We start from the raw sequence: 18,053 nt of genomic DNA on the forward strand, positions 1-18,053 counted from the left end.
CATCTTTCCCAAAGTGATACAGAATTAACTGGAAGTTAGGCCACATACCACAAAGTTTCCAGGCTTAATGAGAAATTTGACTCTCCAAAGAAAAAGGAAGGTATCTGTGAAACTTTGGGTTGTTTCTTTCAATATGAGAGTCCTTGGCATTGCTGTAAAATGTTAATACAGAGAGCTGTCGAATATCTATCCTAGACTCTATCTTAATTCACACAGACAAGGGCTGGGGCTCTGGTTAATTTCCACCTTGATTTAACATCTAAGTGGGCACCTTCTATGGCTCTATTGTCACGTCCACTTGGGAGCATCCATAGCCTTGAAGTTTCCCATGGAGGTTACCACAGTGGACAACACAGAGAGATATCATGGACCGAGCATCCCTACTGCATTCCAGCCAAGCATGAACTGCCTCTCATAACACAACAGAACCAAACTGTTAACTAAGAGTTTAGAGATTTTAAATAACCCACTGCGGGTTCCACAGCTAGTCACAACAATTATCAAATTCGAAATTCTCTGGGAACATGGGCACTGAGCCATACAGGGCCAAACTGTGTGTCTTACCGCCTTCTCTTCAACAGCCCCCTTTTCAGAGTGACTCCTTGGACCCAAACTGGGAAGTGTAAACAATTTACTAATCTGAAGTAGATTCAGATTAATTCTGAAGTTTCAACCAAACTGACATGCTTTAGGGTTCACACAGGTAAAAACCCAGTAGGTAAATGTAAATGAGGGAAGTGGAGGATACTGTGGCTAAATGCAAAAGTCAGATGCTGCATAAGTTATTCAGATTGAAATGTATAAACAGACCCTTAGGGACTGGTTCCAGGTCCCCAGCAATTATGAAAATCCTTTCTGCTCAAATTCTATATATAAAATTGTGTGACAATTGCCTAGAACCTACACACATCCTCCCACATGCTCTAAATCATCTCTAGATTACTTTTGGTGCCTAATACAATGTAAATAGTTCCTGTACTATTTAGGGAATTATGACAAGAAAAAAAAGCCCATACATTTAGTAGAGGCAAAATGTTTTTCCCAAATATTTTTTACTATGGTTGGTTGAATCCACAGGTGTGGAACCTGTAGATATGATGGGCCAACTGTATAAATTAAAGATGCTATAGGACAATCCCCTGCATGTCACCCTGGGGCTGCAAGGAGGTCAGCTCAGGTTGAAATCTTAACCCCAAATGTAAGCCTAGTGCTTACTGAACTTTGCTCAACTCCTCAGACACCTCCCTTCCTCTCAAAATGTGATGCGCAGTTTGCTCCGGCCTCTATCATAAAGATGCATTCATTTGCTAGTGATTGCATCAAAACTCTGTGCCTAAATATTTATTACCTCTAGATCTGAGTTCCTCAATTAATATTTTGCACAGAGGCAAGGGGTTTTAGAATAAGCAGAGTGTTTTATTGTTGGGAGAACACTAATTTCCTAAGTAATTACTGGAAACCATAGGATTCTTAAAATATCTTATCAGAATTGTTACACAGCCCTCTCTTTCTAAATAAAATTCAGTTTCCTAAAATGTTAATTTGCCATGGATTTAGAGAAAAGAGGAAGGGCGTGGGGTGAAATGTTGAACACAGAGGACTTCTTAGGGCAGTGAAACTATGATATCATACGATGGGCATGTGTCAATTAGACTTTTCTCAAAACCCACAGGATGTACAACACAAAGAATGCACCCTAATGTAAACCTATGGACTTTAGTTAATAATCATGCATCAGAATTGGGTCATCAATTATTTTTTTCAAAAAAAGCTTTCTTTTCACCATCCCCAGTAAACTGTCAAATCCAATGGCATCTATCATTTTTGATGGGTCTTCTTGAGCCACCCTGAAACCTTTATCCATGAGCTACCATTAGGTACAGGCCAGTTTGCTATGAATCAACTCAGTGTGGACAGCAGGCCCAGTCAGTAGAGGAATGGCCAAAGACACACTGAGGACTCCACGACCATTCTTATGGATTTTCTAGATTCCTAAAAAATGAAACCTTTGGAAGAAAAAACCTCCACTGGGGGACTGTTTTGCTTCCAGCATTTCCATTTGTCAAATGGGAAGGCCCACATGAAGAGGTGGCACATGGTGTAGTGTCTGCTGCTTGCCTGGTTGGACCAAGTAGGGTGGCTTTGTCAGATTCCTGTGGAATAAGGGCTAGCTCTTATCGCTTCTCGGCCTTTTGGCTAAGATCAAGTGTAAGGGCTAGCTCTTCCCACCTCCCAGAGAGCTAAGGAAGGAGTTACAGAAGGGATGTGCACAAGCACGTGGCACAGAAGACTCACTCAGCAAATCCTAGCTGTCACCAGCACCAGTAGTAGTGATGGTGACAGTGGAGACAGCTGTCAGTGAAAACAATGGCACATGAGAAGACAAGCAGAAATTTCATTTAAGATTCTGCTGATGGAAAATTAAAATCTAATGGCATCTATCATCTATGCCCTAAAGAAGAAGAAGAATCCCTTTGCTCAAATATCAAGATGATAACAATTTCAGAGAAGTATGGACATTCAGCAATAACATCCCAGAGGTTGGCATTTCAATTTTCCTCTCCCTCCACATGTAGAAAAAAGATAAAAGAAGGATGGTTATCTATGACTATTAGAAATCATCTCAAATCTACATATTTTTAAAATTCATTATGATATCCAAAATCCTGCTGTGAAAGTCAAGAGAGAAACAGATTATAAATTCAGTGACACTACATTTTAGCTGCACATGAACCCTGTTGTCACTGACCAAGGTGAAATTTTTGCATAGTCAAAATCATCCTTTAAAGTCCTTTAAGAAAGTTATAATAATTATAAACATATACACACTAAATGATAGAACCCCAAAACATAGAAGCAAAAGTCAACAGACTTGAAGGAAGAAAGAGGCTCTTAGAAATGAGAACTGGAGATTTCAATATCCCATTTAAACAATGGACAGAATGACCAGCTAGATCAGTAAGGAAAAGAGGACTATAAACCAACTGGACATAGCAGATGTGTACAGAATATCCCATGCAAAAAGAGCAGAATGCACATTCTTCTCAAGTGCATGCAGGACGTTTTCCAGAACAGGCCATATGTGTGGCCACAAAACGTCTGTCAATAAATTTTAAAATACATAAATTACACAAAGTGTATTCTCCAACCACAATGGAATGAAACTAGAAATAACGACAGAAGGAAAACTTGTAAATTCACCAATTTGTGGGAATTAAGTAATGCACTTTTAAGCAAGCCTGTGGGTCAAAGAAGAAACCAAAAGAAATATTAGTATTAGATATAAATGAAAAAATACAATGTGTATAAAATTGTATGGAGTTCAGCAAAAGCAATTTGCAGAAGGAAATTTATAGTTATAAATGTTTACATTTTTTAAAAAAGGAAAAATTACAGATCAATAACCTAATTTTAAAGCTTACAAAACAAGAAAAAGAATTAAACTTAATGCAGCAGAAGAAGGAAATAATAAAGATTAGAGCAGAGGGCTGGGTTGTAGTTCAGTGGTAGAGAGCTTGCCTTGCATTCAGGAGGCACTGGATTCGATTCTCAGCACCACATTAAAAATAAAATAAATATATTGTATCCATCTACAACAAAAAAAATTTTTAAAGATTAGAGCAGAGACAAATGAAATAAAGACTAAAAAATAATAGTGAAAATAAATTAAAACCAAATTTTGTACTTTGAAAAAAAATCAAGTGCCGCAGTCTGGCTGGGCACAAATCACGAGCCACTGAAGCAGGAACAAACTTTATTTTTAAACTGCAGGAAAACACTTCACACAGCTCCCAGGGAATCCTCCCGAACGCTCCAGGAGGCTTGTCCAGGAACCCCCAGCCGGAAATATCTCTCCCGGAAATCCCTCCTCCTGCACTTCCCCAACCAATGGGAACTCTCGGGGAATCCCCGGAAATCCCCATGAGAACTCCAAAATAGTGCGAGAACTCAAAAGTTGCGGCAGAGGCGGACAGTAATGCCTCGCCTGTCAATCAATACTGTTGGCAAAATGCCAGGGGCCATACAGACTTGGCCGTGGCTCTCAGCATCTCCCCCTTTTTGTTTAATTAAACAACAAGCAATGTGGCTTAGGGACCGTGCCTGTTAGGCAGTCCAATTCAACATATGGTCCTTACCCGTCATCGGATGAACTGACCTCTAGGCGTCAGCCTCCTGTCTTAGGTTGATACCACTGCAATTGGATCATACCCGTCACTGACTACCGGTCCAGCAAACAGCCATACTTGTGGATAGGCCTTTGCACCAGTGGGGGGGTGAGGTTCTTTGCCTCACCTCTGTTGGCCCCCAATTTTTAGACCATCACTAGTAGAAGGGAGGAGGATGCAAAATGCCATGACACTAAGCCAATTGAGGGCTCCTTTGAAAAATTGTACCACCGGTGACACCATCAGCAAAAATACTCCAGCACTACCACAATTCGCTGTACCAACAGATAGTTCACAATGCATACAAGTGATACATAGTCCAGGCAAGGTCTGCAAGCAATTCAAAGCAGAGGAATCTGTCAATATGTCCATTTCCTCCCAAAGTAAATCAACTCCTTAATTGAGCATTACTTGTTGAGTTATTATTCATTGATGCATCAGTTTTTACAGTTTGTTGTGATAACTATCGAAGAAGCTGTAGTTTGGTTTTATCTTTGTCTTCACCGGCACTGGGATGAAGATAGGAATTCTGGCAATGATGCTAAGAAAAAAATTATGTAACATTCCAACAGGCACTAAGAAAACAATTTTTTGAACAATTTACATTATCCTGAACAGAATTATTAAATATAATGAGAAGGAAAGGTGAAAGTAAACAAACAGATCTGTTAACCTCCTTATTTGTTCACATATTAAGACAATTTTCAACAGCTGTTTACCCAATCTAAATTAAACCATTAAAATCACGTGAATAAAAAAATTCGGATCCATTTATTCATGAGCGCTCCTCATATATGATATATGGACATACGCACATACAGACATACAACACAAAACAGAAGTGTGCACACATAACATACAACACATAAGACAATAGTAAAGGCCTTGTAGCTTTACCTAGGTGAAATCTCCATTGCAATGCTTAAAAACTCCACAGTCAAAAAATAAAACTGATCAGAAAAACATTAACCTAGGTCTGTATGAGCTCAAAAATAAAATAGAACTTTATGATGTGGGAAAAGGCAAATAATAAAATAAATATTGAAAAAAGCATCCTGGTTAATCACTGTCGCAGATGTAAGAATAGCCAAACTGGAGTTCTGGATATCAGCTGTTATGGATTTGAGTCAAATCATCTTCCTTTTGGCCTGTAGAAATTGTTTTAGTTAATCTCTCTGGAATCCAAATCGGCTGCTGTTCTCCCTGTGGAAAAACACAAACAGAACCCCGACTCCAGACAATCACTGGGTCAGGACCTTTCCATTGTCCTGTTAGAATATCCTTCCAAAGTACCTTAGGCTTATGTACATTTTTTGGACACATATGCCTTTCCGCAGCACTAAGCCCTGAGGAATCCAAATTTAAAAAGTTTAGAGTAAAAAGGGTTATTTTAAGTTTATCTTTGGGTGACATATACCCCTTTCCAATTCCCTCTTTTTGCTTTAGTAAGTACATTTTAATAGTTTGATGAGCTCTTTCAACTATGCCTTGTCCCTGTGGATTGTATGGAATTCCTGTTATATGAGTAATGCCAAATGATGAGCAAAATTGTTTAAAAGAGGTAGAAATATAACCAGGACCATTATCTGTTTTTAACTGTTTTGGAACGCCCACAGTGGCAAAATTTAGTAAGCAATGAGCTATAACATCTTTAGTTTTTTCTCCGGAATGAAGGGAGCCCATCAAAAATCCGGAAGAAGTATCAACTGTAACATGCAAATATTTTAATTTTCCAAATTGTGGCAAGTGTGTGACGTCCATCTGCCAAATATGGTTAGGTATCAGTCCTCTAGGATTGACTCCAAGATTAACTTGTGGTAAAAAGGTCACACAATTTTGACATTGTTTTATTATTTGTCTAGCTTGTTCCTTAGTTATTTTAAAACGCTTTTGTAAAGTATTAGCATTGACATGGAACCTTTTATGAAAATGTGTAGCTTCTTCTAGTGTAGAGAAAATATGTATGTCATGTGTAGTTTTATCTGCTAAATCATTGCCCAAACTAAGGGCTCCAGGCAATCCTGTATGTGCTCTGATATGTCCTATAAAGAATGGATCTTTTCTGTCCCAGATTAGACTTTGTATAGCAGAAAACAAAGAGAAAACAGTAGAGGAAGGGGAAATCCTGCCAGCATCTTCAAGGGATACTATAGCATTAACTACATTGGGTACTAAAAATGTAAAAGTTTGATCAGGGGTAACTACTGCTGCTGTACCATTATTTGACCCATCAGTGAATACATTTGGAGCATTCATGATAGGGGTTTTTCTTGTCATTTTTGGAAAAACTACAGGATGCGAAGACCAAAAAGACAACAAAGGATTAGATGGTAAGTGATTATCAAATGAAACATTAGATTTACACATGATTATTGCCCAAGTATTTAACTCATTAGCTAACTCATCAATTTGATCCATAGTATATGGAGTAATAATTTTATTGGGAGAAATTCCAAACACTCCCTTTGCTGCTTTTATTCCTTTGAGTATTAATTGTCCTACAGCCTCAGGATACCTAGTAAGAATAGTGTTAGGAGAATAAGATAAATGTATCCACAATAATGGACCTTCTTGCCAAAATACTCCTGTAGGAATATTTTTTGTTGGTATTACAATAAATAATAAAGGCAAAGTTATATCAATTCTATCCAAATGCATATTTTCCATATATGTTTCAATAATTTTTAATGCCTTTCTTGCTTCAGGCGTTAACATGCGGGGTGAATTTGGATCTGATGGACCTTTTAGAATATCAAATAAAGGTCCCAACTCTCCTGTTGGTATGCCTAGATAAGGCCTTATCCAATTTATGACTCCTAATAACTTTTGAAAGTCGTTAAGTGATTTGAGTTGATCTACTCATATTTGAATTTTTGGTGGACGGACCATGGTTGAGGATAATAGAACTCCTAAATAATTAATTGGAAAATGTAATTGTACTTTATCTATTGCTATCTCTAGATTATAATTTTTTAATAAATTTGTAAGTGTGGCATAACATTCTAGCAATGTGTTTTTATCTTTGTGTGCTAACAATACATCATCCATATAGTGAAATATTTGTAGTTTAGGATTTTGATTTCTAAGTGGCTGGATTGCTTTGTTAACATAAATTTGACACATAGTTGGGCTGTTAGCCATCCCTTGAGGGAGTACTTTCCATTCATATCTCTGATCAGGACCTTCATGATTCAGTGCAGGGATAGTAAATGCAAAATGTGGACTATCCTCAGGATGAATTGGAATTGAAAAAAAACAATCTTTAATATCTATAGCTAAAACGTACCAGGTTTTTGGCAAAGCAGACAATTGAGGAATCCCTGATTGAGCAGGTCCCATAATAACCATCTCATTATTAATGGCTCTTAAATCTTGCAATAATCTCCATTTACCAGATTTCTTTTTAATGACAAAAATGGGAGTATTGTAAGGAGATACGGAAGGTTGTATATGTCCCTCCGCTAATTGTTGTTTGACCAGGTCATGGGCTGCTTGTATCTTTTCTTTAGTCAGGGGCCACTGAGGAACCCATACTGGTCTATCTGATTTCCAAGTAATTTTTATTGCCTCAGTGACCCCTTCTGAAAACCCAGTCCATGTCTATTTATTCCCTGATCTATTTGAATTGGTGCTGCTATGCCTTGTTCTCCTAATCTTTTTTCTTTCCTGAAACCTTGTCTAGCCCTAATAGTGGGCGCATTTGGATTGATGTTATTTGTTAATGTCAAACCTAATTGATCTAGGACATCTCGTCCCCATAAATTTATAGGAAGATGATCCAATACATATGGCTGTATAGTTCCTTCACATCCTTCAGGATCCTTCCAATCTAATACCATTGCACTTCTATGGGGATTAGTCGCCACTCCTAGGCCTCGAAGCGTTTGAGTGGCTTGTTGTAACGGCCAATGTTTTGGCCATTCTTGACGAGATATGATGCTAAGGTCTGCACCTGTATCCAGTAGTCCATTAAATTCATGTCCTTGAATATTTAGTTTTAGCATAGCCCAATCTACACCTGTGGAGCCTAATCCCCTGGAACCTCTTTCTATAGTACTACTGGAAAATTTATCATGTAGGCTGGGTATTATTAATAACTGTGCTATTCTATCTCCTGGTGAAATTACTGATATACCCTTTGGAGAGCTAGCTATAATTTTTATTTCACCTTCATAATCGGGATCAATTACCCCGGGACTTATCATAAGTCCTTTTAGCGTAGAAGAACTGCGTCCTAACAATAAGCCTACTGTTCCTTGGGGAAGAGGTCCTTTTACTCCTGTGGGAATGATTTGAACTCCCATCTCTGGAGTTAGTACTGCTCTGGCGGAGGCGCAGATGTCCAACCCTGCGCTTCCTCTGGTTCGTCTGATGAGAGATCTGATGGATAATGTGTCCTGGGCACTACCCTGATGGTGTTGCTGGGTTCCTCCATGGTGTTTCTGGGTTCCTCCAGTGCCCCGTACATTTGTGGTCGTGGGCCCCGGAGCATTGGGCCCCCCTGTCCGTTTTTTGGCAATGGAGCTCGATGCCTTTCTCCACGATATCGTGGGTAAACACTTGGTCCTTGTCTGTTTTTTGATAACGGAATACCCTCTATGGTGGTTTGAGAACGGCATTCATTAGCCCAATGTTTCCCTCTACGGCATCGTGGGCAAATACCCGGTATTCTATTCGTTTGATATCTAGCTTTGTTAAACCCTCCTCCTATGGGGCAACTCCTTTTAAAATGTCCTGTTTGATCACAATTATAGCATGTTTTTGGCCTGGCATCTAAAGCCTGTTGTACTGCTGCTAAGACTTGCCCTTGTTCATTAATGTCTCTACATAATTTAATATATGTGTTTAAATCTTCATGTCTCCATGGTCTAATGACCTCTCTGCAACAACGATTTGCTTGGTCATAAGCCAGTTGTTTTATAAATGACATTGCCTGTTCTGTATCCCCAAAAATTCTGGAAGCTGCTTGAATAAGCCTATCTACAAATTCAGCGTAAGGTTCATTAGTTCCTTGTATTACCTTAGATAATTGACCTTGTAAACCTCCATGCCCCTGTAAAGTTTTCCATGCCCTAACCGCATCTACAGCAATTTGTGCGTATACGCCAGGATCATATTCAATTTGTTGCCGTTGACCCTCATAAGGTCCTTTTCCTAACAACATATCTAGATTTCTTTGAGGATCACCGGCTGCTGCATTTCGTCTAGCTGTCTCCCTGCAAAATTCCTCATTGGCAACCTTCCATAACAAATATTGTCCTCCATTTAGCACAGATTTACACATACTAGCCCAATCTGCTGGCGTCATGTCCAAGTTGGTAATGGATTCGACCATGCTTACAGTGAACGGTGCTTGAGGACCATAGGTTGTTACAGCCTCCTTTAACTGCTTCACTGTTTTGAAATCTAAAGCACGGTGAATTCGCTGCCCTCCTGCCTACTCAAGTACAGGGCATGCTAATCTTTGAGGTCCTGTCTCAGGATCCCATCTATCAACTACGGGGTTTGAGGGCCACTCAGCTATCTCCATAGGGGGAGCTGTTGGTTGAATTACGCCCTCTGGTGATAGAACGGTGTTAGTAGCAGCCTCCTGTTGTAGCTTTTTCCCTAATAGCTGTTTCTCCTCTAAGCTTTCTTCCTTTAAATTTTCTTCCTCTGTCTGACTAGCTTGAGAGACCTTCTCTTTTGCTTGATCTAAAATGTCTTTCTCCATGGTCTGAACCTCTAACAATTTACTTAACACTCTTTCAGTTTGTTTTTTACTAATTTCTAATCTGTTATAAAGATAACGCAACCCAGTAAGATAACACAAAACAAAACCGAAACAGAATGAAACAAAAACGGAACAAAAAATCGTTGTATCAATTTTCCTATTTTCTTGACATGTGCATTTGTGGTCTATTTCTATCTCTTCCTCAGGGGCGAACAACTTCAAACCTTGAGCCAACCATTTTTCCCAATCTGCCTGAGAAAATTCTAGGGATAGGCAGCTTGAAACAAACACAAAACAAATCAAAACAAGAACACATTGTTTTTTAAAATGGTCGCCCATTCTCTCGCCTTCCCTTAGGGGCAAGCAATTTCACTTACCCCGAAGCTTCAGACGTTCCCCGTACGGGCCACCAAATGCCGCAGTCTGGCTGGGCACAAATCACGAGCCACTGAAGCAGGAACAAACTTTATTTTTAAACTGCAGGAAAACACTTCACACAGCTCCTGGGGAATCCTCCCGAACGCGCCAGGAGGCTTGTCCAGGAACCCCCAGCCGGAAATATCTCTCCCGGAAATCCCTCCTCCTGCACTTCCCCAACCAATGGGAACTCTCGGGGAATCCCCGGAAATCCCCATGAGAACTCCAAAATAGTGCGAGAACTCAAAAGTTGCGGCAGAGGCGGATAGTAATGCCTCGCCTGTCAATCAATACTGTTGGCAAAATGCCAGGGGCCATACAGACTTGGCCGTGGCTCTCAGCAATCAAGAAAATTGATAGACTTAGAAAAAAAGACTTAAATTACCAAATCAGAAATGAAAGTGAAGACATTACTACCAACCTTAAAAAAAAGCATAAAAAAAGATTATAAGAGAATATTATGATCATGCCAACTAATTAGTAGATACCTGGATGAAACAAATTCCTAGAAACTGACTGGAAAAGAAATAGGAAATCTCAAGACCTATAAAAAGTCAAGAAATTGAATCAGTAATCAAAAACCTCCCAACAAAGAAAAACCCAGGAATAGATATCTTCATTAGTGAATTCCTCCAAACATCTAAAGAAGAATTAACATCAGTCCTTCTTGAACTCTTCCAAAAAATACAGAAGGAAGGAACCATACTCTGAGACCATTACCCAAAGTCAGAAAAAGACAACACACAAAAAAGGAAATTATAGGCCAATATCCCTTATGATTTATATGTAACAATCTTCAACAGAATATTAGCAAACCAAATCCAACAGTGTGTTAAAAGAACTATACACCATGACCATATGAGATTTGCCCCAGGACTGTAAAAGTAGCTCACCATATGAAAATGAATCAAGTCTACGGCCATACCACCCTGATCGCGCCCAATCTCGTCTGAAAATGAATCAAAGTGGGGACTGGGGATATAGCTCAGTTGGTAGAGTGCTTGCCTTGCATGCACAAGGCCCTGGGTTCAATCCCCAGCACCACAAAAAAAAAAAAGAAGAAGAAGAAGAAAATGAATCAAAGTGATATACTACTTTAATAAAAATAGGGGGGAATAATATGTTCTCAGTTGATGCAGAAAAAGCATTTGAAAAAAATCAAACACATTTTCATAATTAAAACACACATACAAACCCACAGCAATATAAGGTAACTTCCCCTATCTGATAAAGAATAATTCTGAAAAATCCACAACTAATATTACACTCACTTTGGGCTGGGGTTGTAGTTCAGTGGTAGAGTGCTCGCCTAGCTCATGTGAGGCTCTGGGTTTGATCCTCAGCAATCCATATAAATAAATAAATAAATAAATAGGAAGGTATTGTGTCCAACTACACTAAAAATAAATATTTAAAAAAATATTACACTTAGTTTGAAAGCTAAAATCTTATCTTGAGACCTGGAATAAGGATGCCTGCTTCCATCATTTATATTCAACATTATACTAGAAATTTTAGTCAGAGCAATTATGCAAAGAGAGAGAAAGGGAGGGAGAGAGAAAAGAAAAAAAGGAATGTCATCCATATTGGAAAGGAAGCAATAAAACTATCACTATCATAGGATGATATTATCTTAAATATTCCACAAAATAATTATTAAGCTAATACATGCATTCAGCAAAATTGCAGGATACAAGATCAACACACAACACTTACATTACAATAAATAATCTGAAAATGAAATTAACAATTCCACATATAATAGCATCAAACAGAATAAAATAATGGGGAGTAAATTTATCAAAGTAACACAGAATTCTCATTGAAAACTACAAAGTATTTCTGAAAAAAAATTAAAGAAGACCTAAATAAATGGGTCTGTATTCGTGGATCTAAAGACTTTGTATTATTAAAATGGTAATACTACCTAAAACTACTTACATATTCAACATAGAATCCTATCAAATTCAAAGGAGACTTTTTTTTAACAGAAATAGAAAAGTTCATATGGAAACACAAAGGACTCCAAATAGCCAAAAATTATTTTGGGGAAAAAAAACAGAGCAAAGTTGATGGACTCATACTTCCAATTTCAAGATTTAGAAACAAGGCCAGGGCATGGTGGTACATGCCTGTAATCTCAGTGACACTGGAAGTTGAGGCAGGAGGATTACAAATTTGACGACAGTCTCAGCAACTTAGGGTGAACTTGTTTCAAAATAAAAAAATAATAGAAAGGACAAGGAATGGTAAAGCATCCCTGGGTTCAATCTCCAGAACAACAACAATTTAATAACACGACATTGTGGTACTTGCATAAAGATAGATATATAGATCAATGGAACCAAATTAAGATTCCATATGGAATATATAAGCTCATTTACATGAAAACATACTCAATATCATTGATCATTGGGGAAATAAAGATCAGAACCACAATGAGATACCACTGCACACCCACTAGAATGGCTGTAGGAAAGAGAGAGAGAGAAAGAAAGAGAAAATAAATGTTGGTGAGGATGTGAAAAAATGGAGACATTGCTGGTGGTAATACAAAATTGTACAGCTGCTATGGAAAATTATTTGATAGTTCATCAAAAATTACACACGAAATTACCACATGACCTAGCAATTACACTACCATAAGCATATTCAAAAGAACTGAAAAAGATATCTGAACAAATACTTGTACATAAATGTTCATAAATGTACAGTGGCACATGCCTGTAATCCCAGAACTTAGGAAGCTGAAGCAGGAGAATTCCAAGTTCAAAACCAGCCTCAGCAACTTCATGAGACCCTGTCTCAAAATATAAATAGATAGATAGATAGATACATAGATGCCTTTTTAAAGGGCTGGGGTGTGGCTCAGTGGTCAAGCACCCTTGGGTTCAATCCCTAGTACCGAAAATAAATAAATAAATATTCAAAGCACTATTCATATAGCTAGAAAGAAGAAACAACACAAAGTCCAACAATAGGTCAATGGATAAACAAATATGCTCTATCCATACCTGGAACAGCATTTAGCCATGAAAATAAATGAAGTGTACATTTTACAAAGTGGATGAACCTCAAAACCTTATTCCAGAAGGACAAAATCATATAATTATCTAAATAGATACTGAAAAAGCGTTTGATAAATGCTTTAATCAATGATTTTAAAAAACTCTCAAAAAATAAAGATATATAAGAAACATTTCTCCATATATGACAAGCCCAAAATTAATATCAAGCTCAATGATGAAAAGTTGAAATCTTTGACTCTAACATCAGGACCAAGACCAGTATGCCCACTCTTGCTACTTCCACTTAATATAGTACTGGAAATCATATCCACAGCAATTAGGCAAGAAAAAGAAACAAAAGCCATGCAAATAAGATAAGAAGAAGTAAATTTGTCTCTTTGTGTTGATGACGTGATTTTATATACAGAAAGCTCTAAAAAATCCATCAAAAAGGAGGAAGAGGGGAATGACAAGGAGGAGAAAATAATCCACACACATACACACAAAGAGAACTCTAAACTTTGCTGATAGACTCAGTAAAATTAGACACAAAATCAGTATAAAAACTCAGTAGCATTTCTATATACTGACAATATCTACCTGAAAAACAAATTAAGGAAACATTCCCATTTACAACTGAATAAAAAACATTTAGGAGTAAATTTAACCAAGGAGATGGATGATCTGTATACTGAAAACTATGAGACAATGATGAGAGTAGCCTGCCCAGAAGTCCCACAGGTCTGTCTCTTGCTTTAGTGATGTTTGGATGGAACAGGCCCCAGGGGGGTCCCTCTCTTCCAGCTTCCAACCACCTTCCAATCTTCTCTCCAGTTGCAAGCTTTAGGACCATCTTCTCATTCACATCTTGCCTGCAAAACAGGCCAACATTTTTTTATTGTTAGCTCCTTATCACCAACCAACCATGGCCTCCCAGATTCAGAGGTGGAGACCACCAGCAACTGTTTAATTTACATATTTGGGCCTCCTACACCTATTCCTCTCTATGCTACTATTTCTTCTTTCTTTCTTTCTTTCTTTCTTTCCTCCTCCTCCCTCCTCCTCCCCTCCCCCTCCCCTCCCCCTCCTCTTCTTGTAGTTGGACACAATACTTTTATTTCACTTATTTATTTTTATATGGTACTGAGGATCAAACCCGGAGTCTCGCAGGCACAAGGCAAGTGCTCCACCACTGAGCCACAATCCTAGTCCCTCTAGGCTACTGTTTCAACTGTGACAATGTGACTCTGGAGGATGTGGGCCACTTCTTTGACAAGTTGGCTGAGGAAAAGCATGAGAGCTCTGATCATCTCTTGAAAGACACAAAACTAATGCAGTGACCATGCCCTCTTCTAAGATGTGCCTTCTCAAGATGTGGAGTAAAACCCTGGACACCATGGAAGCTGCCATGGCCCTGGAGAAAGGCCTAAGCCAAGTGGATCTGCAAGCCCTGGATTCTGCTCACATGGATCCCTATCTTTGTGACTTGCTAGAGAATGAATTTCCAAATGAAGATATAAAACTCATCAAGAGGATGGACAGCCACCTGACTGATATCCCCAGCCTGTGGCTCCCAGACCTGGTGAGGTGTCTCCTTGAAAGTTCATCCTCAAGCACAACGAGGAGCTCCAGAGCCCAGTGACTTTTGAGGGCCCCTTCTGCATCTTCTAGTATCAGGGCTTCCACTAAGCCTCTCCCTCTGTCTTTTTAAACTACTCTGGAGCCCTCTCCAAGCCTTGAACCCAGTGAAAATAAAGCTTTTTGCAGAAAAAACAAACATACAAAAAGTTGATGAAAGAAACTGAAGATAACGCAAGTAAAGAGAAAGACATTCTATGTTCATGGATTGGAAGAATAAATATTGTTAAAAATGTCCATACTATCCAAAGCAATCCACAAATTGAATGTAAATCTATCAAAATTCCATTGGAATTTTTCACGGAAATAAAAAAAAATCCTAAAATGTATATGGAACCACAAAAGACACAGAATAATCAAAGCAATCTTGAGAAAGAAGAACAAAGTTTAGAGGTGTTACATTACCTGGTTTCAAAGTACAGAATGCAAAGTTTCAGACAGAAGAAAATGTTTTAGCAATTTATTGTACAATGTGTTGACCATAGTTAATAATAATATAATAATAAAAATAATACATAGTATATCTTGAAATTGCTGAGAGTAGATTTTAAATGTTCTCATACTGGGTTCAATCCCCACAAACACAAAAACAAGTGAATAAATATTCTCACCATGAAGAAATGATAAGCATATGAGGTGATGCATATGCTAATTAGACTGATTTACTCATTCCAAGATGTAGACAGGTGTCATAACAGCACATTGTCCACATAAACATATAATATGATTACTTGTTGATTAAAAATACAATTTGAAAAGACACTTTCAGAAGATTTTTAAGAAGATAATGTTATGCTAAGTGAAAGAAGACAGACACAAACAAAAAAAGCCACATATTGAACATGAAACTGTAAATAAGCTCATTGTTTTTGTGTTGGTTTGATACAACTCTTCAGTGAATTTAAGGAAGAATCAATCCCATATGTATCTGTGGAATATTTTCCAGGGATATGTATTGGTGGTGCTCAGTGTTTCAAGCACCTCCAATGTTAAGATAATGGCATCAGTTCTCTTCTTCCCCTCTCCCTGCCTTGTGGAGCTGGTTTAAACCTGAATTCCTGTGATCTTCCCAGACTGTTCTTCCAGATGTTGTGTATAATTTTCCACATCTGCTTAAATAACCCAGTGATGACATGCTTCCATAAAGCATGAATCTTCTTTTCTATTCATTCTTTACCATTAATAAATTAGTGGTCCATGGACGAGAGTTGTTAGCTCAGTGGTAGAGCACTTGCTTCACCAGTGTAAGGGCACTGGGTTTGATCCTAGCACCACATAAAAACAAATAAAGGTATTGAGCCCATATACAACTAAAAATAAATAAATAAATAAAATCAATTAGTGATCCAGTAGCAACCTGCAAGTAATCCATTTTTGTTAGGGAAAAAATAAGAATTCTTGGAAGTGTGAATAAATATATCATCAAAGTCCATATGACTTTATATTTAGGGTAATGTTTAAAATCACAGTGTAAAAAAACACACACACCTCAAACCTGAGTGAAATGATTTTTATAAAAATCCTTCTATAGAAAGGCAGATAATGGAAATGAAGCAAACACAGTAAAATGTTACTTGTAGAATTCAGGTAGTGTACACATGTGTGCAGGTGTTCACTGTACAATTCTATCAATTGTCTTTATGTGTATCCTTTTTATATTGATTTTGTAGATTACATAGCATCTGAACCTCAACTTCAAATAAATGTATTCCTTTTGAACCCTATATTTAGAAATATCAATGAAAGTTGACTTTATTCTAAGGTTATTAGATTCTATCTCTTAAGCACTGCAAACAACAAAATTATCTAGGAGTTTTCAAGCACAAATGTTCAGTTGCTCCTTTCTTAACCTTAAAGTATGTATGACCTACAGATAATTCTATCTGAAAAGTAAGAGGATAAAATGACCATCCTTGGTGAACCCTGAAGACATTATGCTAAATGATAGAAACCAGTCACAAAAAGACACTGAATGTCTCCACTCACCTGAGGTCCCTAGAGTAGTCATAGAGAAAGAAAGTACGACTATGGTTGCCAGAGGATGAGAGGAGAGTAGAACAGAGTTATTATTTAATGGACAGAGAGTTTCAGTTTGGGATGATGAACAAGTTCTGGTAGCAATAGTTGTACAACAATGTGAATGTACCGAATACCACTGAACTGTACACTGAAATATGATTAAAATAATAAAGTTTATGTTATGTATATTTGCCACGATTATAAACAATTTCTGAAAAGCAAGAAAAAGTTACCTTCCTTAGGAATTGACTATATTTTGTTTTACTTTTATAAAATTGCCTGGTTATTGAGGTGTGCAGAGTCCAACTTCTTTATCTAACCTTGTACTGCATTTCACAGGAGGAAAACCTTCCTTCCATAGAACAGTTAGCCCATCAGATAGAAGACGAGGAAATAAACCTGAAGGAGAGCCCCAGGAAATACCTCAAGAGAGTTTTCCAGGAAACCATCTACAAAAACCTGGTGGAAAGAAGCATCCTCGACTATCTACACTATAACCATTACCACCTGCCCATGTACGCGTGGCCCGGCATCATTTAATTGTGGCCAGGGTCTCCATCGTATTATATCCATACATTTAGTTATCGCAAGTGCTCTGTAGAAATAGAAAAGCTCCCAGAAGCTTGGCTTGACAGCTAAGCGCCATCGTGGTTTCCTGGATTGTTTTCCGCCTCACTTATGCCTGTAGTTTTATTTTCTTCCAGGAGGTGGCGCACGACCGTGCGTCTCTATTCTGGGGCAGGGACGCTTTACCAATAAATACCAGACATGTTCCTGTGAGAGTAATCCATTTTAGCAATGAAATGAGATCATACTGTGTAAAACTGGTGCTTACCTTGTGTGTGATTCTGTTTTATTTCCTGTAATATTCTAGGGTCAATTTAGTTCTTAGTATATTTATCCAGTAATACTTATAGGTGATTACAAAAGAAAAGCATGTGCCCCAAATGAAAAATTAGTGACCAGATGATGAGAAATTAAATCTACAGCCCAACATCAGAAGGAATGATTGGGTAGAAAAGCTTCCATGACCTTTGAAACAAAGAGGTTACTATCATATTCCCTATGTTTTTAAATTCATATTGCAGATTA

The 18,053-nt window shown here is 38.0% G+C and overlaps 1 protein-coding gene across 3 annotated transcripts in view; it reads left to right on the forward strand.

Moving 5' to 3' along the window:
- The window catches only part of Cfap61 (cilia and flagella associated protein 61), a 273,395-nt gene extending 255,661 nt beyond the window's left edge, over nucleotides 1-17,734 (forward strand). For all 3 annotated transcript variants that reach the window (XM_046434983.2, XM_046434992.2, XM_058576462.1), the window contains one exon: nucleotides 17,301-17,734. In XM_046434983.2, coding sequence (XP_046290939.1) covers nucleotides 17,301-17,501 — 201 coding nt within the window. In that variant the 3' untranslated portion in view covers nucleotides 17,502-17,734. The remainder of the gene's footprint in view (nucleotides 1-17,300) is intronic.
- Nucleotides 17,735-18,053: the final 319 nt, after the last annotated feature.

Source organism: Marmota monax, unplaced genomic scaffold (genome assembly GCF_021218885.2).
Source record: "Marmota monax isolate L192 unplaced genomic scaffold, Marmota_monax_Labrador192_F-V1.1 WCK01_AAM20220418_F8-fsc00005, whole genome shotgun sequence".
NCBI classification, from domain to species: domain Eukaryota; kingdom Metazoa; phylum Chordata; class Mammalia; order Rodentia; family Sciuridae; genus Marmota; species Marmota monax.